Raw genomic sequence first — 24,379 nt, 5'->3', positions numbered from 1 at the left:
TGCCTTGGTTTGTGCATCTGAATACTGCTCTGCTGGCTGTGTGGTCAGACTGAGATGGACACATACCATGAGGCCGGGCACATGGACTTGAGTAGAGTCGGGAGCCAAGTTGATCTCTTTGGCGGGGCCGCTCTTGCTGGTGGGGTTGATGACCACGCGGTAGCCGGTCAGCTGGGCGCTGGGGGACCGCCAGGTGATGGTGAAGGAGGACGGGCCCACCTGGGAGAACTCCAGGTTGGTGGGGGCAGGGATGGCTATGGGGGGAGAGAGAGGGAGAGGGAGAGGGAGGGGGAGAGAGAGAGAGAGAGAGAGAGAGAGAGAGAGAGAGAGAGAGAGAGAGATTACATGTGAGTGATGGAAACACTTAGCTGGTCATGTATGCATAGGGGATCATTGACTTCTAGCAAAAGCTAAATGTTGTACATATAATTACTTCAAAATAAGCTGCTATGAAAGCCATGTGATGGAAATGAATAACTAGAATAAAAAAGCACTTAAATATGAGTTACTCTTTTGAGCTATGAACAGAGATCAAGCGTGAAGCAGGAAAGGTCAGGTATGGGAAGGAGAAATGTAAACACAAAGGCTTAGTTTCCCATACATGGACTAAGCCTAGTCTATGATGAAAAGCTTTTTTTTCAAAGGACATCTTCATTGCAGTGGCTTGTAGTATAGGACTAAGTAAACCATGTCCACAAAAACAGACAACTACACAGACATTAACCTCTTCAACAGAGTGGACTTTTTCCAACAGCAGCTGTTTTGCTGATTGATAGCCATCAATGAACATGTTTCATCACTAATCACTATACAGTACCCTCCAGAATTATTGGCACCTCTGCTAAAGTTGACTAAAAACCGGTATAACAGATTGCGGAATAGAGCTCATAGGCCTCCACTGCCTAGCATTCTCCTAGCCAATGTCCAGTCTCTTGTGAACAAGATGGATGAACTAAGAGCGAGGATACAGTTTCAAAGAGACATCAGGGACTGTAACATTCCATGCTTTACTGAGACATGGCTGGTACAACTGAACTTGTACCAGACAGTGCCATCACTCCGGTGGAGTTTTTCTCTGCTGCTCGCTCTGACAGGACTGAGGAATCTGGAAAATCGAAAGGTGCCGGTGTTTGCATCATGACGACAGCAAGTGGTGAGATCCTAGAAATGTCACCGTTCTCTCAAAGTCCTGCTCGCCTCATCTAGAACATCTAGCGATCGTCTGTCGACCCTTCTACCTGCCCTGTGAGTTTACTTCGGTAATATTCAACGCTGTCTACATTCCTCCACAAGCCAACACAGATGCTGCGGTTTCAGAATTGCAAGAAGTGTTCAATAGACAACAACACACGCACCCTGAAGGGCGCTTTATTGTGGCTGGTGATTTCAATCAAGTACATCTGAACAGGTCCATGCCTGAATTTATTCAACACATTCACTTCCCTACACGCAGACAACACACTGGATCACTGCTACACACAGTTCAAGAACAGTTACAAAGCGAAGTCTCTACCAGCTTTCGGAAAATCAGATCATGCCGCTGTTTTCCTACTGCCTATGTACAAACAGAGAAGTCGGACGGACTCCCCCAGTGACGAAGGAGGTCAAGCACTGGACTGACCAATCGAAGCCAGGCTACAGGACGCCCTTAGCAACGTTGACTGGGAGATGTTCAAGACGAACTCTGCTGACATCAATGAGTTTACGAAGTATCATTGAGTTACATCAATATGCTAACTGATTCCATCATCCCAACTGTAAAGATCCGAAGCTTCCTAACCAGAAACCATGGGTGGATAGAGAAGTGAGAACGGCATTAAAGACACGCACCATGACTTATAATGCTGGGCTTATTTCAGGGATATGACGGATTACAAAGCAGCATCTTATAGTTTACGAGAGCTATTAAAGATGCTAAGCGCTTATAGAGACAGAGTTGAAGCTGATTTTTGGAGGGTGATCCAGAGGGTGTGGAAAGGACTCCGAACCATCACTGGCTTTGAAAGAAAGTCCTCCTATGATGAATGTGAGTAAAGCCCTCCCTGATGAACTTAATGCTTTTATGCTCGCTTTGACATGAAAACACAGACTATATTGGACTAGCTGCAGCATGTGAAGCAAAATGAGGATGCACCTTTCTGTGTCTCTGAGGTCGATGTGAGCAATGCCTTTAGGAGGGTAAATTGTAGAAAAGCTACTGGACGGATGGAATTTCTAACAGGGTTTTGAAATCCATGCTGCTCAGTTAGCTCCTGTGTTCACTTATATCTTTAACACATCATTGGCTCAAGAGACAGTTCCTACTTGCCTCAAGCAGTCTGTTATTGTTCCAGTACCTAAAAACAAAAGTCCATCATGTCTGAATGACTACGCCCAGTAGCCCTGACGCCTACAGTGATGAAGTGTTTTGAGAAGCTTGTGAAAAACATTATCTGCTCATCCCTCCCTGCCTTTCCTTCGACCTCCAATAATTTGCTTACAGAGCCAACAGGTCTACAGAGGATGCCATCTCAAACCTCATGCACACCACCTTAACTCACCTGGAGGAGGGGAATGGGAATTATGTGAGGATGCTGTTCATTGACTTTAGTTCAGCATTCAACACTATAGTACCTCTCACCTTGGTCACAAAGATGAAGGCCTTAGGACTGAACACCACCCTGTGTCACTGGATATTTGACTTCCTCACCAACCGCTCACAAGTGGTTAGAGTGGGGGTCTGACATCTGACTCATTAACCATCAGCACTGGTGCTCCCCAAGGCTGTGTGTTTTGAGTCCACTGCTGTACAACATCTACACACATGACTGCAAAGCCAACAGTAGTCATACCTCCATCATCAAGTTTGCAGATGACACAGTGATCTTGGGCCTGATTAGTAACAACAATGAACAGTTCTACTTGGATCAGGTTGATGAGGTGGTAGACAGTGGTGTCAATCTAACAGCTTGACACTGAATATCAATAAAACCAAGGAAATGGTAGTGGATTACAGAAGGCAGCAGCAGAACTACAGTTACACCCCACTAATGATCAGCGGGCAACCTGTAGAGAGAGTCACAAGTTTTAAATACCTTGGTGTCCACATTACTGAAGACTTAACATGGACTGTTAACACTCAATATGTTCTGAAGAAGTCCAGACAACGACTCTACTTCCTTCGTCAGCTAAGGAAATTCAAAGTTTCTACATCCATCATGAAGGCCTTCTACACTTCAGCGGTTGAGAGTGTTCTAACTGGTAGCATCATCACCTGGTATGGGAACTCCACAGTTAGAGATTGTAGTACTCTGCAGAGAGTAGTGCCAGCTGAACGCACTATAAGAACTCAACTCCCTGCTCTACAAGATATCTATTCCAGAAGAGTACTCCTAAGAGCCCAAAAAGATTCTGAAGGACTCTTCTCATCCTAACAATGGATTATTCCTACCGCTGAAATCAAGAAGACGCCTATGTAGTCACAAAGCCAGAACTGAGAGACTCCCCAGGACCCTGAACTCACACTATACTTTTGCACACATTCCCCAGGCCATCATTTCCCAACTCTGAACTCACACTATACTGACTTTGCACTCTCAAACATTCAACTCCTCACACACTCTTTGCACTCCCCTCAGCACTCACACACACCCACACACACCTACAAGACTTTTTAGCACTTTTACATCCCTCACCCTATGCTATAGACCTTTTATTATTTTCTTATTTCATCACACGCCAAAAAACACACACACACACACACACACACACACACACACACACACACATATCTGACTTTCTCCAACTTTTTGCACACTTTTTTATTTATTTTTTGATTTCTCCTCCATCTACCCATGTCCTTGATTGCCTAGCCTTTCTGCCCCCCCACCCCCACCCCACCCCCATCACACACACTTACATCATCACTGTCATCACTTCACATACATACAGCACACTGCTTGCTACAGTAAGCCTCCTCTACATACTTGCTGCACACTGCCCCCCACATACACAGCACATTGTCTTCAGGATCTTCTCCAACACACATCCTCTACATACTTACAGCACACTGCCCCCACCTACCACACACACACTACACACACACACACACAGTCACTGCTCACCCTCCCGCCCACACACATCTTCACTGTCATCACTCACATACATTACATACAGTACTCTGCTTGCAATAGTAAGTCCCCCCCCCCCAACACACACACACTTACATCATCACTGTCATCACCTCACATACATACAGCACACTGCTTGCTACAGTAAGCCTCCTCTACATACTTGCTGCACACTGCCCCCACATACACAGCACATTGTCTTCAGGATCTTCTCCAACACACATCCTCTACATGCTTACAGCACACTGCCCCCACCTACCCACACTACACACACACACACACACACACACACACACAGTCACTGCTCCCCTCCCCTCCCGCCCACACACACATCTTCACTGTCATCACCACATACATTACATACAGTACTCTGCTTGCAATAGTAAGTCCCTGCACCCCCCCTACATACACAGCACATTATTTCATCAGGAAGCTTCTCCAACACACATCCCCAACATACTTACAGCACACTGCCCCAATACACAGCACATTGTCTCATGAGGAAGCTTCTCCAACACACATATTGCACACTGCCCTCTCCCCACATACACAGCACACTATCCCATCTCCCTGTCATCCCCCAACACACACACCAAGACCCCTGGCAGTTGGGTTAGCCCCTTGAGCCGTGGATCTGCCCAAGGTTTCTTCCTTGGTAAGGGAGTTTTCCTTGCCCCTGTTGCCTTGGGTGCTCCTTGTTGGTGCCCCCACCCAATCCCAATCCTCCCCCCACCTTTTTAATCTACAGCTTCCCACTTTTTATTTATGCACAAATAGGCTGACACCAGACATAATTTCACTGCATTTCTTACTTCCAGTAACTATATGAATGTGACAATAAACTTCCTTGTATCCTTGTATCCTTGTATAAAAAATAATCTGTTGGGGACTTATTGTGATCTCACAATGAAAAAACAATCCAACCTTGAAGGGATGCAAATTTATTTTGAGAAAAAGGAAAATCTCATAAATAAATAAATATTTTTAACAAAAACACGTTGCTCACAATTATTGGCACTATTATATACCTATTATATAACTATGTATAACCTTTATCATATTCACTGTCCAGAATACTAGACATGTTATGGGAGGCTTACCTGTGGCTTGTGTTCCCACCAGTGCTGGACTGGGGGTGAGGTCGTGCAGAGCGATGACCTTGACCGTGTACTCTGTGCCGGGCCGCAGGCCATGGATGGTGGCTGACTCGTCGTTTGGGCGCGGTGGCGGGAACAGCACTCTCTCGCCCTCCTCAGGGCTGGAGTAGGTGACGCGGTAGGAGCTCACGTGGCCGTCGGGGCTGTCCCAGCTGATGCGCAAGGACGTGCCCTCCACCTCGGAGAAGGTCAGGTCCTTGGGCCGGTCAACGGCTAGAGAGAAGGCAGGAATAAAGATAAAAAAGGTCAAAGGGTTGGACATTGACCAGCAGGTGGCGCTGATAGCTTAGTTTCAAACATCACAGGAACCCAGATGACGTGATGGCCACAAACTCATAAGTCACTTCTGAAGAGCTTTTTGATCTCTGAAACGGCAACATGCACTTAAACATGCACTTAAACGGCAACATGCACTTAACACTTTTAAACAAACAAATACCTGCTTATAAACAGCTTATGAACTATTCACAAGCCATCTACAAAGTGTCTATAAGGTCCTATATGACTCATTATGGGATGGGAATTGCTTTTAAACTCACTGGTGACAACGGTCTCCACGAGTGGAGGACTCTCCCCATCTTGTCCCAGAGCGTAGACACTCAACACGTACTCCATCGTGGGCATCAGGCCTGAGAAGGTCATCTCAGTCTGGTCTGCAGTGGCAAAAGATGAACGGTAAACATTCCGTACGCAGCACCTTGTTAAAAATGGTGTTAGCGTAATTTACACTTTGTGGTATTGTGGATATGTAAGTTGCTTTTGGAAAAAGCCTCTGCGAAATGAATAAATCTTGAAATAAGCACCACAGTCACACTGACATGAACAATATTCACAACAATATAATCATTAGGCCTTCATCACGAGGCCTTCAACAGTCCTGGGATAACAGGTGTGGACCTTCAGTTTGAAATTTGAAAGTGTTGGGTCTGTTTAACTCCGAGGCTTCTGTGAAGTGCCAAATGTATTGTCAAACATCTTTTCAAAGCTTACATGCCTTTTCGACTGCTGTGGTTTGAAATGGCTGCATGCCTTACGAGCTACATCCAAATGACTCAATACAGAAAGATTAACTGCTGTTTAAAACCTGTTAGCTCTTCAAGTCCACAATGGAGATACAGCAATGATGGATATGTTAAGAAATATGGTACTTGAAAAGTTCAACAGTTCAACATCAATATTGTTTAAATGCCTTCTAAACGTGGTGTTCTCTTTTTGCCCTAGGATCACTGATCACTGTTAACTGTTCACTATAGATCTATCTATACACTTTTTAGGCGTCTATGCTTCAACACTGATCATGCTTCAGTTCCAGTAAGCTTGAAGTTTATGGTAAGTCTCACCTGGAGCGACGGTCTCAGTGAAGGAGGGGCCCTGTCCATTACGGGGGACCCCCGTGACCCTGTACCCCGTGACGGGGCCCGCGGCCGGGGTCCAGCGCACCGTGATGGTGCTGTCCTTCACATCGGTCACTTCCAGCTCTGAGGGGGACTCAATGTCTGCAAAAAGAGGGAGAGAGAGAGAGAGAGAAAGAAAGAGAGTCAGAATATTGTCATTACATACAGACTGACAGAGAGGTCTACCATTGCTGCTTCACATGGAAAGCTCCCAAACATGTTCTTACATAACTTTGTATGTATCTGTAAAATGCATTTTCATATTATGCAAGGCAACTCCTAATTAAACAAACGACGAAAGGTTCTTTCACTGCACTCTTGTCAACATGTCAGAACTACTCGTGACATGGAAGCGTTCTATTGGTCAGCACACATATCAGGTGATTTAACAAGCGTCTCTGTGACACCGACAGCAGTGCATGCCACACAAATGGAGGAAAGCATCCACACCTGACTGATTTACTGTGTCGTGTGTGATGTGAATACCAGTGGCAGAGCCGTCATCACGATCACATGGTTTCACATCTTGAACACCCATCACATCAACTGCTAGTCTGCAAACCCAGCCAGAGGTGTATAATTTATTGCTACAGCCTACACAACTGTGTGTGATATAGACACGGTGCTTGTTTGCACATCTCCTGCAAACCTCTCCAAGGTTTTGAGTGATATAGACAGATCATGTTTCTCTTTAGCAGTCGGTGGACCTGTGCGATGTCTCACCTGTCTCTAATATGAATTAGACCGGTTCTGTCCAGACCTGTGTGAAGTCTCACCTGTCTCTAATATGAATTAGACCGGTTCTGTCCAGACCTGTGTGAAGTCTCACCTGTCTTGTGTCTGACGGAGATGGGGGTGCTGGAGGCGGGGCTGTCCCCTCTGCCAGTGACGGCGTAGACGGTGACAGTGTAGTCAGTGCCAGGCCGCAGGTTGGTGATGGTGGCAGTGGACTGGGTGCCAGGGACGGTGAACTCCTTGGGCAGGCTCTCGCCTCCTGGACACAGAGGAAGACAAAAGGATTAAGAGACCAGTGCACAGTGGGATGGCAATGTACAGATGTCTTTGGTTTGTTTGGTCTGTAGACTTCAAAGATGATTTAAATGAATAAAGAATCTTTAAAGCTGGTCCTGAATTCTTTAATGGCAATGTGTATAAGGCCCGTTTTACACCGGGAACGTGGCGTGAACGTCGCGTGTCTGTTGCATGTCACTTGCATGGCGACTGCGTGGAGTTTTCTACGTCTTTGCTTACCAGAAGTCTGTCTGATGCAGTGCTGTGGCGGCCTCTCTGCCAATTAAAACTGTTTTGAATGGAAACGCTTCCAACATGCTTGCGTGTGGCGTGAAAAAATAGGGGTGAGTCCTATTCCTAGCATGTACGCGGTTTCAGCACGGCTCGAGACGCACGTGTCAATGTACTAGTGTTGCACGGTGTATCGATACTAAAAAGGTATCACGATGCCTTCACGCAAAAGAACGATACGATTTCCGACGTTTTTAGAATCGATGCTTTATTAAAATTAACGTTCTGTGTCTGCGTGAACTGCTGCTCTCACTGCTCCTTGCATACATCTAGGCAAGTGGGCGTGTCAAGCAGGCAGCTCTGAGTGAGTGAGTGCGCAGCCAACGTCAACATACAGTAGTTCTTTGCCGACCGTCCTCGGCCTTGTGGATAAAACAAAAGGTGAAGTGAAATCTGCAACTATTTCGGATACATCGCGAATAGTGAAGGCAAGCCATCGGATACACAGAGGCCCGTTTGTGAAATATGTTTCAAAGTCATTTAAAAGCAGTAGGCTACGCATGGAACTTGGCTAAACACCTCGCAGACATATCCCAACATTTTTGTTCAAAGAGCGACAGGTTAACTTAATATGCTATAGAAAACCACGACTACATGGTTAGTGCCAAGTTCTTCTCTTCTGTTTTAGTCTAGCCTAAGTGAAACAAGTAAGGTTCTCTGGGATAAAGCGAACCTTCATTCATCAATGAATTTTGACGAGACATAACGAGCTGTAATCATTTTGACGAGACATAACGAGCTGTAATCAGGCGCGCCTGCAGGTGTACGTCCGTACGCACTGTGCGTACCATCAGGCTAGGCTACTCAACGAGAGAAAATTTCCCTTGTACTGTATGTGTGTGTGTAATGTGTATTCACACCAAATTGGCCCACCATACCTTCCCAACTATGCACAGTATCCCATTAGCTGCATGCCATCAGGCTATTTACAATTTTCTATTACGTGACTTAGTGAACACGTTATCAAAATTAACGCACACACATTTTGTTTGAGCAGGAGAAAGAATATGCACGCAGGCACGCAACTAGGCTACTTGTTTTCTTTACTTGTTCTCTTGTTTTCGGGTATCTACATATGGTTATCAGCACACAATGTTGAGCTAATTCACTAACGCAATACTCATCATGGATATCACAAGTTTAAACAACAAAAACAGAAAGTATGGAGGCAGCAAAGCTAGAGGAGTTATTTCAGATGGGCAAGAACAAGGTAGGCAATTGGTGTGCTTGCCAGAACGTTAGACTGCATTACAGCTGTTTAAAGCCAGACGTTACGGTACGCTAGAACAAAACAAGGTAACTTTCGCCTGTATAGAGCTGTATCAAGTTGTCCAAATGAATAGGTCATTGTAGACGTTGTTGTTGTATTATTGCATGTGTATGTTGTTATGCTATGTAGGCAACTTTTTTGCAGTAATTTCAACACTGACCTTGATCTAGACTAGTTTGGCTATTTAAAGCTACTTTATTGGCAAGACACAACACAATGTAAATTAACTATAACAAAAAATAAAGGACTTAATCACACAAAGTAGGCCTACTATTTTACTGACATAATATAATATTAATAGAAAAAAATAATATAAAAATAATAATTATGTAGGAAGTTTAGAACCCAGAATTGACCTGCACACTACAAAAGTGCACCGAATTCAACACAAATGACTCAATTCACTTGGAGGAGGTATGAGTCCTTTCTTTTCCAGATATCTTAGGATTTCGCCGTAGTATCGTTTCAATATCGAGCATCGTGATATTTATGGCAGGTATCGTATCGAAGTCATAATTTTGGTATCGTGACAACACTACAATGTACAAGCTCTAACCTGTTACCATGGGAGCTACACCGACTCCAACACAAAACTAAAAGCAGACTAGTAAGGTTTAAGGAACGTTCCCTGAACGTTACGTGTTTGTTGGGATATCTTCATTCTCATTCTCACCGGTCTCCCCATGGGTGATCCTGTAGTATCTGACGGTCACAGAGGACGGGGCGTCCCAGCGCACCGTGATGCTGGTAGGGGAGGAAGTGGTCACCTCCAGGTCAGTGGGGGCGTCCGAGACTAAAGTACGAAGAAACAGAGGGGGAAACGTATTGTTTATACAAAAGAGCACCATCAGACAACACAGATTCTGTGGTTCTGTAGGGCTGCACGATTTGGGGAAAATATGTAGTTGGGATTTTTTAGACAGCCTGGTCCCTAAATCAACCAATCAGCGTCGGCGTACTTGTTGCCTGCTGGCCGGTGAGCGGCCGGCTCTCCTGGCCTCCGCTGACGGCGTAGACGCTGATGCTGTAGTCCGTCTCTGGGCTGAGCCCGGTCAGCGTGAAGTGGCTGCGGGAGGGCGGCAGGCGCTCGTCCTTGGCCCGTCCGCCGCGCGCCATCTGGTAGCGCAACCGGTAGCCCGTGATGGCCGCCCCCGGAGCCTGCCAGTGCACCGTGAACGAGCTGGTGGAGATCTCCGAGAAGCGCAGGCCCGTCGGGGAGTCCAGGACTGCACAGGAGAGGGACAGAGAGGGACAGAGACATATATGATACTGCCACAGTAATAAGCACATATGATACTGTAACAGACAGACACATTCCTCAAATAACAAACAAATACATAGGTTCCTAGTGATCTCTGGGTATTCCCAGAAAAAGACTAATTTCCTGGCCAAAGACAATGTTCTGGCTTCTGGGTAAAAAGTGGGGACCAGGGCAGAGTCAGGAAGAGAGGAGGATTTAACAGTTACTATAATTTGTAAATCTCTAGAAAGAAAATGTACTAAAATATAGATAAGCCAGCACTGTACTCTTCATGAGCAAGGTCACACATGCGGTCTTCTGACCGAGCCATCTGTGACACCCACTCTCTAGTCCTGGTCAGTGCCAAAGTGACCAAGTGTGTTTTCTGATAATGCCCTCACATGCTCAGATCAAAAGTACACCGTAATGAGAGAATTTGGCAGCAGTAAGCTCTGGGGAGAATACTAAACACACACATGCCGTCTCGACTAGGATACATGACTGACAGACTGGCAGGCGTCAGACTGGAGTACTGAGTCTGTCACTTACATGCAAAGGTGTGTTTTGCATTTATTCAGTCTGTTATTTGTTTTATATAATATTGAAGGATTATACAGAGAATTAGCAGAGTAATGCCTCCTGAGATCATGTCATTGATGCCCCTGAAAATAAAGATGTCATGACTGAGGTGGCTGTTGTGAAGTCCAGACTGGGTGCCACTGAGACTGAGGTGGAGAACCTGAAGATGGAAACTGCAGTACAAGATGTAAAGCTGACAGCAGTGAACACCAGACTGACATTGAGACTGATATAGAGAATCTGGAGAATGAGATCACAGAGCAACCCAAGGTGGCATTCTCAGCAGCTCTGACTGACTCAGGGTTCATACACGCTGGGAATACTGAGTTGAACTTGGTCTTCACCAAAATCATCACCATGTTGGACAGGCCTACAGCAGCACGACAGGCTTCTTCACAGCTCCTGTCAGGGGAGTCTACTACTTCAGATTCACTGTCAGGGATTCACTATACAATCGCTATATGGATATCAAGATGTTTATGAGTGGAGAGGAGATCATGCATTTGCAAGAGTATGATGTAGATCATAAAAACTCCTATCTCTGTGGCAGTGTGGAGTTGGGAGATGAAGTTAACCTGCTCTGTGGCGGTGTGGCACTGGAACTGGAGTTGGGAGATGAAGTTAACCTGCGAGTCCCTGCACACTGCAGGCTTCTTGATGATTCTAATAATGCCTGCATCTTCAGAGGCTTCTTGATGATTCTAATAATGCCTGCATCTTCAGTGGCTTCTTGATGATTCTAATAATGCCTGCATCTTCAGTGGCTTCTTGATGATTCTAATAATGCCTGCATCTTCAGTGGCTTCTTGATGATTCTAATAATGCCTGCATCTTCAGTGGCTTCTTGATGATTCTAATAATGCCTGCATCTTCAGTGGCTTCTTGATGATTCTAATAATGCCTGCATCTTCAGTGGCTTCTTGATGATTCTAATAATGCCTGCATCTTCAGTGGCTTCTTGATGATTCTAATAATGCCTGCATCTTCAGTGGCTTCTTGATGATTCTAATAATGCCTGCATCTTCAGTGGCTTCTTGATGATTCTAATAATGCCTGCATCTTCAGAGGCTTCCTGCTCTTTCCTCTCTGACTGAAAAACACTATTCAACTTGATGCTTACAAGTCATGAATAAAGTACATATGATTATGAGCAAACCAACCCTATTCTACCCTTCAATGTGCTGGTAGGCACCTTGCATGGCAGCCTCTGCCATCAGTGTATGAATGCATGAGTGAATGGGTGAATGTGAGGCATTACTCTGTACAGCGCTACAGAACACTAAAAAAGTGCTATATAAATGCAGTCCATTTTGATTACCCGTTTGATTATCAACACTATGGCTGCTTTTTCATACATATACCTTAATAATTACTACTAATAATTGAATAATAACTCTAATTACTCTAATAATTGAATAATAACTCTAATAATGTAATAATAACTCTAATTACTCTAATAATTGAATTATAACTCTAATTACTCTAATAATTGAATAATAACTCTAATTACTCTAATAATTGAATAATAACTAATTACTCACGTGTTCTCTGAGTGCCGACCACTGGAGAGCTCTCCCGCTGTTCGTAAACACACACCACACTCACCAGGTACTCCGTGTTGGGGAGCAGGTCTGGAAAACACACAGCCAATATCAGAGTGGGTGTGTGTGTGTGTGTGTGTGTGTGTGTGTGTGTGTGTGTGTGTGTGTGTGTGTGTGTGTGTGTGTGTGTGTGTGTGTGTGTTTATGAGTGAACACATTATTTAAGTTGTTATTTAGTATTTAGTTGTGACAGCATCAGACATGTCACAGTAATGAATCCTAGGAAAGACTGAAAGAAAACTAAATGGCCCCTGGTCTTTGGTGAGGGTCACTGAGGCCCCTGGTCTTTGGCGAGGGTCACTGAGGTCCCTGGTCTTTGGCGAGGGTCACTGAGGCCACTGGTCTTTGGCGAGGGTCACTGAGGTCATCTTACCGCGCAGAATCAGATTGTTGAAGGCGGCGCTGACGCTGCGTTCGGTGATGTCATCGTCGCTGTCGATGGGGTGGTAACGCACGATGAAGCGGTTAATGTCCGCCTTGTTGGGGACGATGGGGGCGGTCCACGACACCAGCATGCTCTCCGGGCCGACATCACTGAAGCCGAGATCCGTTGGAGCCGGAACAGCTGCAGGAGGAGGAGGAGGAGGAGGAGAGAAAAGAGGGTAAGAAAGAGAGAGTAAACGCACAGATCAGACAAAGTCTAATAAGGGACAAATCAGGGTTAGTTTCTTATTGTTGAGGATAACGTTCTCTATACATTATCTGTGGTTTACAAACACAATTTATATATTGAACACTGAAGCTAGATGGAATAAAAAATTATGCAAAAACTTCATAATTACACTTTGTGAAAACAAACTGAAATAATATGAAATGGGGTCTGATGGTTGGGGTTATTCAAAATGCAGGATTGCTATATAAAAGAGGCCAACACACAGAACCAGTAGTTTTATGGCGATTTAAAAAACATATAAACCGGAGCGTGGGGGAGCCACTGAACGAGAGAACATCGTGTACGTTAAAAGGAAGGAGGAAGAGAACAAAGAGACAGAGGAGTGAAAATAGGCTACGGCTCTGAAACTGCCAACCGAGAGAGATGAAACAAATTAATACTTCACAGCCTACTACCAGCTGCGCTTCAAACCAGAACACACACACACACACACACACACACAGTGCACCCCCACCCCACATGCACAGTGCAAGCACACACACAGCCTAGATGAAAAGCATATGCAAGTCTCCTAGTTCACCTCTTTCCTCTCCAGCAGGTTCCTACACTTTCTCACACTCTCTTCCTGTCTCACACACACAGGGATAGACACAACATATACTAAAATGGGGGTTAAAGACAGAGAGACAGATTGAGAGAGACATATATATATATATATCTATAGAGAGAAAGATTGCAAGAGAGAGAGAGAGAGAGAGAGAGAGAGAGAGAGAGAGAGAGAGAGAGTGTCCCCATAACCCACATGCTGATAATTCATGGTGATTACAAAATGTGCCCATGTGTGTGTGTGTGTGTCTGTGTATGAGACAGTGTGACTGTGACATGAGCATTTCTCTGTGCCTTTGTAGGAATGTGAGTGTGTGTGTATGTGTGTGCACATGTGTGCATCTTGTGTGTGTGTATAACCCACAGGACTGATAACTGATGTAGAATTTACTGTGTGCGTCTGTGTGTATCATGCCTCTGTGTGTGTCCGTGCGTGTGTGTGTGTGTGTGTGTGTGTGACCCACAGCACTGATAACTGATGGTGATTACAAAAGTTGGCTCCATCACACATCCTGCTTCACTTAACTGTCTCTCAGCTAATGAACTTGAACACACAGCTCCAGAACAATGACATCACACAGCACAGTGTTTGTATGTGTGTGCGTGTGTGTGCGTGTGTGTATGTGTGTGTGTGTGTGTGTGTGTGTGTGTTGCGCGTGTGCGTGTGTGTATGAGACAGTGTGACTGACATGAGCATTTCTCTGTGCCTTTGTAGGAATGTGTGTGTGTGTGTGTGTGTGTGTGTGTGTGGTCAGAATATGACAACGGAGAGCTGTGTAACTGACAGAACAAACTTTGCTGCAAAAGGATTAGGTCAGCTTAATCAAACGGAGAAGAGTGAGGAGACATCTGGTGGAAAGTCTGGGTCAGTTTTGAGGGCCATTTTCCACACTTTTCGCACACAACCAAACAGTTCCAAGCACTGGTGAGAACACTCTGCTGAACCATGTGTGTGGGACGCTCTCCAACAGTCCCAAGAAAAACTGAAGTCATTTCAGAAATTCATGTCCTGCACAGGCTGCTCAAACGCCATTCGAACACACACGCACAAACGCACACAAAACCAAACACAAACACAAACGCACACAAAACACACACACACACACACACACAAACAATTAGTACTCCAGTGACACTATTCCTTCTTCGTGTCTTTGCTCCCTGTCTGTACCCCTACGAGAAGAACCCTGTAACCCCACTAATGAGAGGGCAGAGACTAGCTCCTATTCTCCACCAGGTCGATCTGCGCTGCGTCACCAGAACTGATGGTCATCTCTATGGTCAGTGTTTGCTATTCCTCCACACTTAATTTCAGAAGAGTCCGAGAAACAGCTCTCCGCACTGCACTGCTTTCAATACGGTGTGCCTAGTCCAGTTTTGACTAATGCCACTCCTTTAATGCATCTGAAATCAGCATCACAGCCAGAATGCGATGGTGATGGATTCAGTGGAAACACATTATGACCTTTAACCCCCCCACCCCACACACACCCCGGATGTCCACTTACCCGTCTGCTGGGTGATTGTGGTGGGCTCGCTCTCGCCCTTCTCTGTGACCGTGACGACGGTGATGTCATAATCGATGCCAGGCTCCAAGCCGTAGACGGTGTAGTAGCCGGTGGTGGGCTCCACCATGTCCTCGAAGATGGGCACGCTGTCGCCGGCGGCGACCACCGTGACACGGTAGCCTGTCACCGTGGTGAAGTTGAGCGGGCTCCAGCTAAGGCCGATGGTGGTGTCGGTGACGTCCACAAAGTCCAGATCCGTGAGCTTGGGGATTTCTGAGCAGGATTAGAACGGGTGGGAGAAAGGGCAGATGGTGCACACACACACACACACACACACACACAGGAGGACAAACACAGACACACACACACAAGGACACAGAGAAGCACACACACAGTCATTGTTGAGTGTGACTTCTGCCGGAGGGAAAAATGAGGCCTTCCACATGGTACAGTTGTGATCCCATGGAAGACCAAGCACACGTAACCAGCGATATGACATGGGTTGGTCACCATCACATCACAAGTGTTAAAGGGTCGGATATAAATAGTGCCCCTACACTTGTGTGCTCATATCACTTCATCAGTAGTAAGCAAGAAACATGTTAGAGAAAGACCAAATCACCACAGCAATATTATAAGTCATTAAATATAATTCTGCATTTTACATTTAATGGTTTTGCAGAGTAGGGGCAGCTAGTTAATCCACCACACGCCTCTTATTTATCAACACTTGTTTACCATCAAAACTCACTAATGCCATGACGATTTCAGACATTAGGCTGAGAATCAGTGCCTGATCCACACGCACACACATACACACTTAGTGTGGGTGGACAGATCTTCAGACCAGGGGTTGAGACAGGTCAGAGTTCAAAGGTCACGGCGTTAGGTGCTCACCCTGAGTGACGATGGTGGAGACGGGCGAGCTCTCCATGTCGTCCTTGACGGTGACCACGCTGACGCTGTACTCCACGCCAGGGCTGAGGTTCTCCAGGGTGCACGAGGTCTGGCCCGCCTTCACAAACTCCTCCACAGAGTTTCCTTCCTGCCCATTGGTCGGGGTGCATGTCACTCTGTAGCCGGTGATGTCTGAAGCATGGCAGGGAGGGTTTTAATGGGTTAAAATGAAAGATCAAGTACATTTGGTCAGATTTCTGCTCTGAGGAGTCTTTGTGCAGCCAGGCCTCTTAGAATGTCTTCAAATCTGGACGTCATTTGTTTGCCTTTCCACAGCTTTATATAAAGCTAAACCTCTCATGAGCTGAAGGGGAGGAGTCACCTGGAGAATTGGTGTCTCCCCATTGGACCGTCAGCTCTCCTGTGTTGGGATTGGACTCGAGTTTCAGGTCAGTGGGAGGGGACAGAGCTGAAAAAAATTAAATTACATTAATTAACAAATTAATTAATTATGTACTAACAGCTATGTCAGCTAAGTCTTCAATATCTACAGCTATCACAGAACTGCCATTCACTTTGTAGGCATTGCGTAAAATTAAGAAAATATGTGGCTTGTGAGCACATGTAAAATAAAGTATTCATTTAAAATAAACTTTCTATGTTACAGTAAGGTGGGTTATTAGTAATAATGTCCTGCTGTCTACATACTACTGATAATCTCCCATAAAGGCTAAGGTCCCACCCACTTACGTGTGACTATGCGGCGCTCGATTGGGTTCCCCTGGTCGTGGCCGTTGATGATTGGCTGAATGCTGTAGGAGTACTCCACCCCAGGGGTCAGGCCAGAGATGGCAGCGGTGCCCGACTCAGAGACTACATCCCTGGGCGCCTCACCTCCCTGACTGGGCCTCACAGACAGCTACAGAGGGGGTAGAACAGGATGAGAGATGGAGAGAGAGAGAGAGAGAGAGAGAGAGAGAGAGAGAGAGAGAGAGAGAGAGAGAGAGAGAGAGAGAGAGAGAGAGAGAGAGAGAGACGAAACTTCTTTATTGAGCCAGCACATGAATCAAGAACCCCTAAAGACGGCTTCTATGTGCCCTGTAGTGTACACACCATAAGCAAATACCACATACATGTCATGTCACCAGGTAAACAACAGAGAGATGGGACAGGAGAGGAGAGGAGATCAGAGGAGGAGGAGGAGGGCAAGAGAGTAAGGGACATGAGGAGAGGAGGAGGAGGAGGAAGAGGGCAAGAGAGTAAGGGACATGAGGAGAGGAGGAGGAGGGCAAGAGAGCAAGGGACATGAGGAGAGGAGGAGGAGGAGGAAGAGGGCAAGAGAGTAAGGGACATGAGGAGAGGAGGAGGAGGAGGGCAAGAGAGTAAGGGACATGAGGAGAGGAGGAGGAGGAGGAAGAGGGCAAGAGAGTAAGGGACATGAGGAGAGGAGGAGGAGGAGGAAGAGGGCAAGAGAGTAAGGGACATGAGGAGAGGAGGAGGAGGAGGAGGGCAAGAGAGTAAGGGACATGAGGAGAGGAGGAGGAGGAGGGCAAGAGAGTAAGGGACATGAGGAGAGGAGGAGGAGGAGGAGGGAGGGCAAGAGAGTAAGGGACATGAGGAGAGGAGGAGGAGGAGGAGGAGGGCAAGAGAGTAAGGACATGAGGAGAGGAGGAGGAGGAGGAGGAGGGCAAGAGAGTAAGGGACATGAGGAGAGGAGGAGGAGGAAGAGGAAAAAAAGGTATGTAGAGAAAGGAGGGAGAGAAGATAAGAGGGAAGACATGTAGAGAAAGGAGGGAGAGAAGATAAGAGGGAAGACATGTATAGAAAGGAGGGAGAGAAGATAAGAGGGAAGACATGTAGAGAAAGGAGGGAGAGAAGATAAGAGGGAAGACATGTATAGAAAGGAGGGAGAGAAGATAAGAGGGAAGACATGTAGAGAAAGGAGGGAGAGAAACTGAGAGGAGGGCACATAAACATGGGGTGAAAGGTCACACCTTTCCCAGGGTCACATTTATGACATGCAGGTGACAGCGTAACGACACCGCACCCCCAGCTCAGCACTACAGTATCACTCACTCACTCACTCACTCACTCACTCACTCACTCACTCACTCACTCACTCACTCACTCACTCACTCACTCACTCACTCACTCACTCACTCACTCACTCACTCACTCACTCACTCACTCACTCACTCACACACATACGGACATAATGTCTGAGATCAGTGGAGGTGTAACTGGTTGACTGTGTGAACTCTGCTATGGTCAGCTTAGCTGTCCTCTGGCCGGTACCTTGTAGCCCACCCTAGGCACTGGATTCCAGGACACGGTGATGGAGGTGTCTGTAACATCGGTGGTGAAGCGCGGAGCATTACCCATGGGCTGGGCTGGGGGGAGAAGAGGAGGGGAGAACGCACACACGCACACACACACACACGCGCACACGCACACACACACGCGACGCGACGCCAAGACACGACGCCACACGACACACGCGACACGCGACGACGACGACACACGACGCGACGCCAAGACGCAGACGCCAAGACAACACAAGACACACACATTGACACACGCACACACACAAGGGGAGGGGAGACAACAAGAGATTCATAAAGAGAACAGCACTGGGTGAACATCATGAACAAGACCACATCAAGACATTCCATGTCTGCACAGAATTTTCCTGCAGGTATTCACCTGTGTGTGTGTGTGTGTGTGTGTGTGTGCCCTTCCTTAGGTACACTTTGTAGTTGTGTACGAGGGAACATCTCTGGGGTGTGTGTGTGTGTGTGTGTGTGTGTGTGTGTGTGTGTGTGTATTCCTAACTCACTGGTGGTGAAGATGGCAGAGGTAGGCGTGTGTGTGTGTGTGTGTGTGTATTCCTAACTCTCTGGTGGTGAAGATGGCAGAGGTAGGCGTGTGTGTGTGTGTGTGTGTCCACAGGTGTGTATTCCTAACTCACTGGTTGTGTGTGTGTGTGTGTGTGTGTGTGTGTGTGTGTGTGTGTGTGTGTGTGTGTGTGTGTGTTTGTTTATGTATGTATGTATGTGTGTGTGTGTGTGTGTGTGTGTGTGTGTGTCCACAGGTGTATTCCTAACTCACTGGTGGTGAAGATGGCAGAGGTAGGCGTGTGTGTGTGTGTGTGTGTGTGTGTGTGTGTGTGTGTGTGTGTGTGTGTGTGTGTGTGTGTGTGTGTGTGTGTGTGTGTGTCCACAGGTGTGCCCCTAACTCACCGGTGGTGAAGATGGCAGAGGTAGGCGTGTGTGTGTGTGTGTGTGTGTGTGTGTGTGTGTGTGTGTGTGTGTGTGTGTGTGTGTGCGTACAGTATGAGTGTGTGTGTGTGCGTACAGTATGAGTGTGTGTGTACAGGTGTGTATTCCTAACTCACTGGTGGTGAAGATGGCAGAGGTGCCCTCGCTCAGCACGTTGTCCCTCTCAGAGTGGAGCGTGGCGGTGTAGCGCGTCTCGGGCTGCAGGTTGAGCAGCGTGTACTGGGTCAGGCGTGCCGGGATGCGCAGCTGCTTGGGGCTGGAGCCCTCCACCACCAGGAAGAGGCGGTAGCCTGTGACCTGGGCCCGCGGGGGACCCCACAGGATCAGGGCGCTGTCCTCCGTCACGTTGGAGAAACGCACTCCGCTGGGGGAGTCCGGCTCTGATGGGGATGGGTGGGAGGCGGGAGAGAGGGATGAGTTTACAATGGAGAACGATGAACGAGGTTTAAAGCGAAAGGGGGCGAAGTTTTCACACAGATCTCCCGCCGGGGCCACTGAGTACTGTCGGTACAAAAAAAAACCCGAGAGTCTACATGCCATGTACATACCCCCAGAGTGTAGCGCTGTAGCTGCCTGGCTGCGTTAGCTGCTGGCTGTAGCAACTCAAGCTACTGTAGGTAAAACCTTTTTTTTTTCCCATACCAACAGTACTTGAGAAACGGATATCTTTGTGAAAACTCGCTGGATTTCTCCTTTAAGGAGTCTGTGGACTAAGCCAGTTGTCTATTACACAAGTGCCCGTTTAGGAACTCCCCACATCTCTCCTACTCTAAAAGATGCTTTAAATAACTCTGTATGCAAAAGCCAGAATGAAATTATTGAAGGCACATGAGGTAATGTGTTTTAAACTTGGAATGGTCCGTGTGCTTGGATATGATAAGCTCAAAGGATGTTATGAAGAGGCTGGTCAGCAGCTATTTTTGACAGCTACCAAGTGAATAAAAACAACTCGGCTAATGTTGTCATTACATCAACCAAGTGAATAAAAACAACTCGGCTAATGTTGTCATTAATTAACCTACATCTGGGAACTTCTGTGTAAACATTTTGCATAACACGAGCATGTCTTCTAAAAGCGTCAGGTTTGTGTTTTTGAAGAGGACAAACGGGAGTGGCATAATCTAAACAGTCACGTCACGTCACAGCTCGGAGTCAGCCCTGTCCTGTGTTCGGCCACCAGATTTCCACTGGGGTGACCGGCATGTTCCCCTGGGCACACACAAACACACACTCTCTCACATATACAGCGCCAAACACACACACTAGCGGCCTGTTGTTTTAGCCACTCCTCTCTGCATGCCTGGACGTTTGTGATCTCTTCTGTAAATGTTGTGGTTTCCACCATCTGTGTGGAGTAGCAACCGATTATGAATTGCGTCTTTTTTGGTCTCTTTTTGTTCCTAAACTGTTTCCATGGTCACTAGTTATGTGGAATACTCACATCTACCTAAGCGGCTTTCCAGTTGTAATGCCTTGCGTATCCCCTGTACCCAACATCTTAAGTACTAACATCAGCGTTTCCTCCGTGTACATCTTGTGGCAGTGGCCCGCTGCCACTAAATGATTGCCACTGCTGCTTCAGACTCAGGGCAGAGGCACAATATTGTCCTGGTTGCCTTGTAAGTTGTCCTGCCAAAATGTCCTCTGAAACCCTGAGCATGTTTTACTTTGTAAAAGTGTATTATCTGTCAATAAATTGTTACATTTCTTGTTGCTGTGCATTTAATTTATGAAATATTGCCAGATATACTATATGTAGTCACCATTTTAGAAAAGCAATAAGCCACTCGAGTCCGTAGGTTACACTGATTATACAACAGCCAACAACGCTCCTTAGCTGTTCTAGTGTAACCTATGGCCTCTTGGGGATTCTTGCTTAAGTATACTATATTAGGTTGTGTAAGTATACTATATTAGGTAAGTATACTATATTAGGTTGTGTAAGTATACTATATTAGGTTGTGTAATTATACTACATTAGGTTGTGTAAGTATACTATATTAGGTTGTGTAAGTATACTATATTAGGTTGTGTAAGTATTCTATACAACGTTGTGTAAGTATACTACATTAGGTTGTGTAAGTATACTATATTAGGTTGTGTAAGTATACTACATTAGGTTGTGTAAGTATACTATATTAGGTTGTGCAAGTATTCTATACAACGCTGTGTAAGTATACAATAGTTGTGTAAGTATACTACATTAGGTTGTGTGTATACTATAATAGGCTGCAAGTATACTATATTAGGTCGTGTAAGTATACTATATTAGGTTGTGTAAGTATTCTATACAACGCTGTGTAAGCATACTACATTAGGCTGTACATAATTATATTAGTTGTGTAAGTATACTACATTAGGCTGTGTGCTATACTCATAATTAGGCTGTGCAAGTATTCTATACAACGCCAGTAAGTATACTGCTACTAGGCTGTGTAAGTGCTACTACATTAGGCTGTGTAAGCACGCCGTGAGTATACTATATTGGGTTGTGTAAGTATACTACATTAGGTTGTGTAAGTATACTACATTAGGTTGTGTAAGTATACTATATTAGGTTGTGTAAGTATACTACATTAGGTTGTGTAAGTATACTATATTAGGTTGTGCAAGTATTCTATACAACGTTGTGTAAGTATACTACATTAGGTTGTGTAAGTATACTACATTAGGTTGTGTAAGTATACTATATTAGGTAAGTATACTATATTAGGTAAGTATACTATATTAGGTTGTGTAAGTATACTACATTGGGTTGTGTAAGTATACTACATTAGGTTGTGTAAGCATACTATATTAGGTTGTGCAAGTATTCTATACAACGTGGCTGTAGTCTACTCACTGGTGGCTTGCTCTCCCACTAGCCGCTCGGCCTCAGCCCCTTCCAGAGCTAACATCAAGAAGCTGCAATGCGCCAGGCATGAGGGGCGCCACCCACGTGAGCATGTGGCTGTAGTCTTGGCAGCTGCAGCTGTCGCCGGTCAACTCGCCCCGCCTCACCGGCCCCTTCCAGACACGGGAAGCCAGAGACCCGTACAGCGCTGCCAGGTGAGGGTGACCTTGGAGTCGGACACATCAAGTGTGAGGTCGGTCGGAGAGGGCTGCCTCTGTCGAAAGGAAGTGGGGGTTGTTACGCAGCGCCTAATGAGACACGTAGCCAGACACACCTCGTGGCCGGATCTAATCAAAGGTGAGGGTGACCTTGAGTCTCTACAAGAACTGCAGGTCGGTCGGATTAGTGATGTATCAGTGTCTCAGGGATTGATAGATCATGCCTGGTCAGCATAATGAGACTAAGTCTCTTATCAGGATGACCAGGCTTCATGGGAAATATAATGGATAAATTAGTGACCCATACTGCATCAGGGATTGATTATTTGCCTGGTCAGCATAATGAGACCAAGCCATCCCTGGGAAGAACACACATGGACGGGTCATTCATCATCTATCCTCAACTCCACATACCTCGTATCACTCACTACCTCTATTTGCCCTCTGATAAAACTCCTGCCATCATAGGGAAGGAACACATTAGGTAAGTATACTATATTAGGTAAGTATACTATATTAGGTAAGTATACTATATTAGGTAAGTATACTATATTAGGTTGTGTAAGTATACTATATTAGGTAAGTATACTATATTAGGTAAGTATACTATATTAGGTAAGTATACTATATTAGGTTGTGTAAATTTATACTATATTAGGTAAAGTATACTATATTAGGTTGTGTAAGTATACTATATTAGGTTTGAAAATTATACTACATTAGGTTATTGTAAGTATACTATATTAGGTTATTGTAAGTATACTATATTAGGTTGTGTAAATTATTCTATACAGCGTTGTGTAAAGTATACTACATTAGGTTTGTGTAAGTATACTATATTAGGTTGTGTAAGTATACTACATTAGGTTGTGTAAGTATACTATATTGGGTTTATTACAAATTATTCTATACAACGTTGTGTAAGTATACTACATTAGGTTGTGTAAGTATACTACATTAGGTTGTGTAAGTACGCGTATGTGGCTGTAGTCTACTCACTGGTGGCTTGCTCTCCCACTAGCGGCTCGCTCTCCTCGCCTCCCTTCAGAGCGAACACGAAGAAGCGGTACAGCGTGCCAGGCATGAGGGGCGTCACCTCCACGTAGGCGTTGTGTGTGATTGGCAGCTGCAGCTGTCGCTCGGTCAACCGTCCCGCCCACCCGGCGCCCACAGGACGGTATGGACCACCTCCGGTGGCGGCTGGAGTGAGGGGTGACAGCAGGTGGGACACATCGAAGAAGAACTGCAGGTCGGTCGGAGAGGGGACTTCCTCTGTGGAAAGGAAGTGGGGGGTTGTTACGCAAATCACTTGCAATTTCATCTAATGTGATCTAATCAAAGTTATCAGGATGACCAGGCTTTACAAATATAATGGATAAATTAGTGATGTATCAGTGTCTCAGGGATTGATAGATCATGCCTGGTCAGCATAATGAGACCAAGTCTCTGGCCAAGATGTACTTCATGGGACGGTCATTCATGTTATCTCAGCTCCACATGCCCTCTTTGATAAAAACCCTGCCATCATAGGGAAGGAACACACACACACACACACACACACACACACACACACACACACACACACACACACACACACACACACTAAGCTCACCGGAGAGGAAGAGCAGCAGAGCAAGTGCAGAGGAAATAGAACAGGTGAAGAACAAGAGGAAACAGAGGAACACGGGCAGACGTGGGGTTTTGCCGGAGCGTGTGGGTTGAGGAGTCGCTTAAGAGCTCCGTACGCTCCGACATCTGGCCATCGGCGGCGAGG

The 24,379-nt window shown here is 45.9% G+C and overlaps 1 protein-coding gene across 1 annotated transcript in view; it reads right to left on the bottom strand.

Moving 5' to 3' along the window:
* fn1a (fibronectin 1a) overlaps nucleotides 1-24,379 on the bottom strand; it is a 49,318-nt gene that overhangs the window by 5,694 nt on the left and 19,245 nt on the right. The window contains exons 19-34 of the mRNA XM_048239145.1: nucleotides 23,605-23,877; nucleotides 19,671-19,934; nucleotides 18,572-18,666; nucleotides 17,027-17,195; nucleotides 16,659-16,745; nucleotides 16,277-16,468; nucleotides 15,380-15,652; nucleotides 13,026-13,217; nucleotides 12,593-12,682; nucleotides 10,192-10,458; nucleotides 9,906-10,025; nucleotides 7,490-7,654; nucleotides 6,607-6,762; nucleotides 5,806-5,919; nucleotides 5,210-5,479; nucleotides 67-254 (exon numbers count right to left, since the gene is read on the bottom strand). Coding sequence (XP_048095102.1) covers nucleotides 67-254; nucleotides 5,210-5,479; nucleotides 5,806-5,919; nucleotides 6,607-6,762; nucleotides 7,490-7,654; nucleotides 9,906-10,025; nucleotides 10,192-10,458; nucleotides 12,593-12,682; nucleotides 13,026-13,217; nucleotides 15,380-15,652; nucleotides 16,277-16,468; nucleotides 16,659-16,745; nucleotides 17,027-17,195; nucleotides 18,572-18,666; nucleotides 19,671-19,934; nucleotides 23,605-23,877 — 2,915 coding nt within the window. The remainder of the gene's footprint in view (nucleotides 1-66; nucleotides 255-5,209; nucleotides 5,480-5,805; nucleotides 5,920-6,606; nucleotides 6,763-7,489; nucleotides 7,655-9,905; nucleotides 10,026-10,191; nucleotides 10,459-12,592; nucleotides 12,683-13,025; nucleotides 13,218-15,379; nucleotides 15,653-16,276; nucleotides 16,469-16,658; nucleotides 16,746-17,026; nucleotides 17,196-18,571; nucleotides 18,667-19,670; nucleotides 19,935-23,604; nucleotides 23,878-24,379) is intronic.

The sequence above is a fragment of the Alosa alosa genome, chromosome 3 (genome assembly GCF_017589495.1).
Source record: "Alosa alosa isolate M-15738 ecotype Scorff River chromosome 3, AALO_Geno_1.1, whole genome shotgun sequence".
In the NCBI taxonomy this organism is placed as follows: Eukaryota; Metazoa; Chordata; class Actinopteri; order Clupeiformes; family Clupeidae; genus Alosa; species Alosa alosa.
Note: the sequence above shows the minus strand (reverse complement) of the source record. Positions and strands in the feature narration are given on the sequence as shown.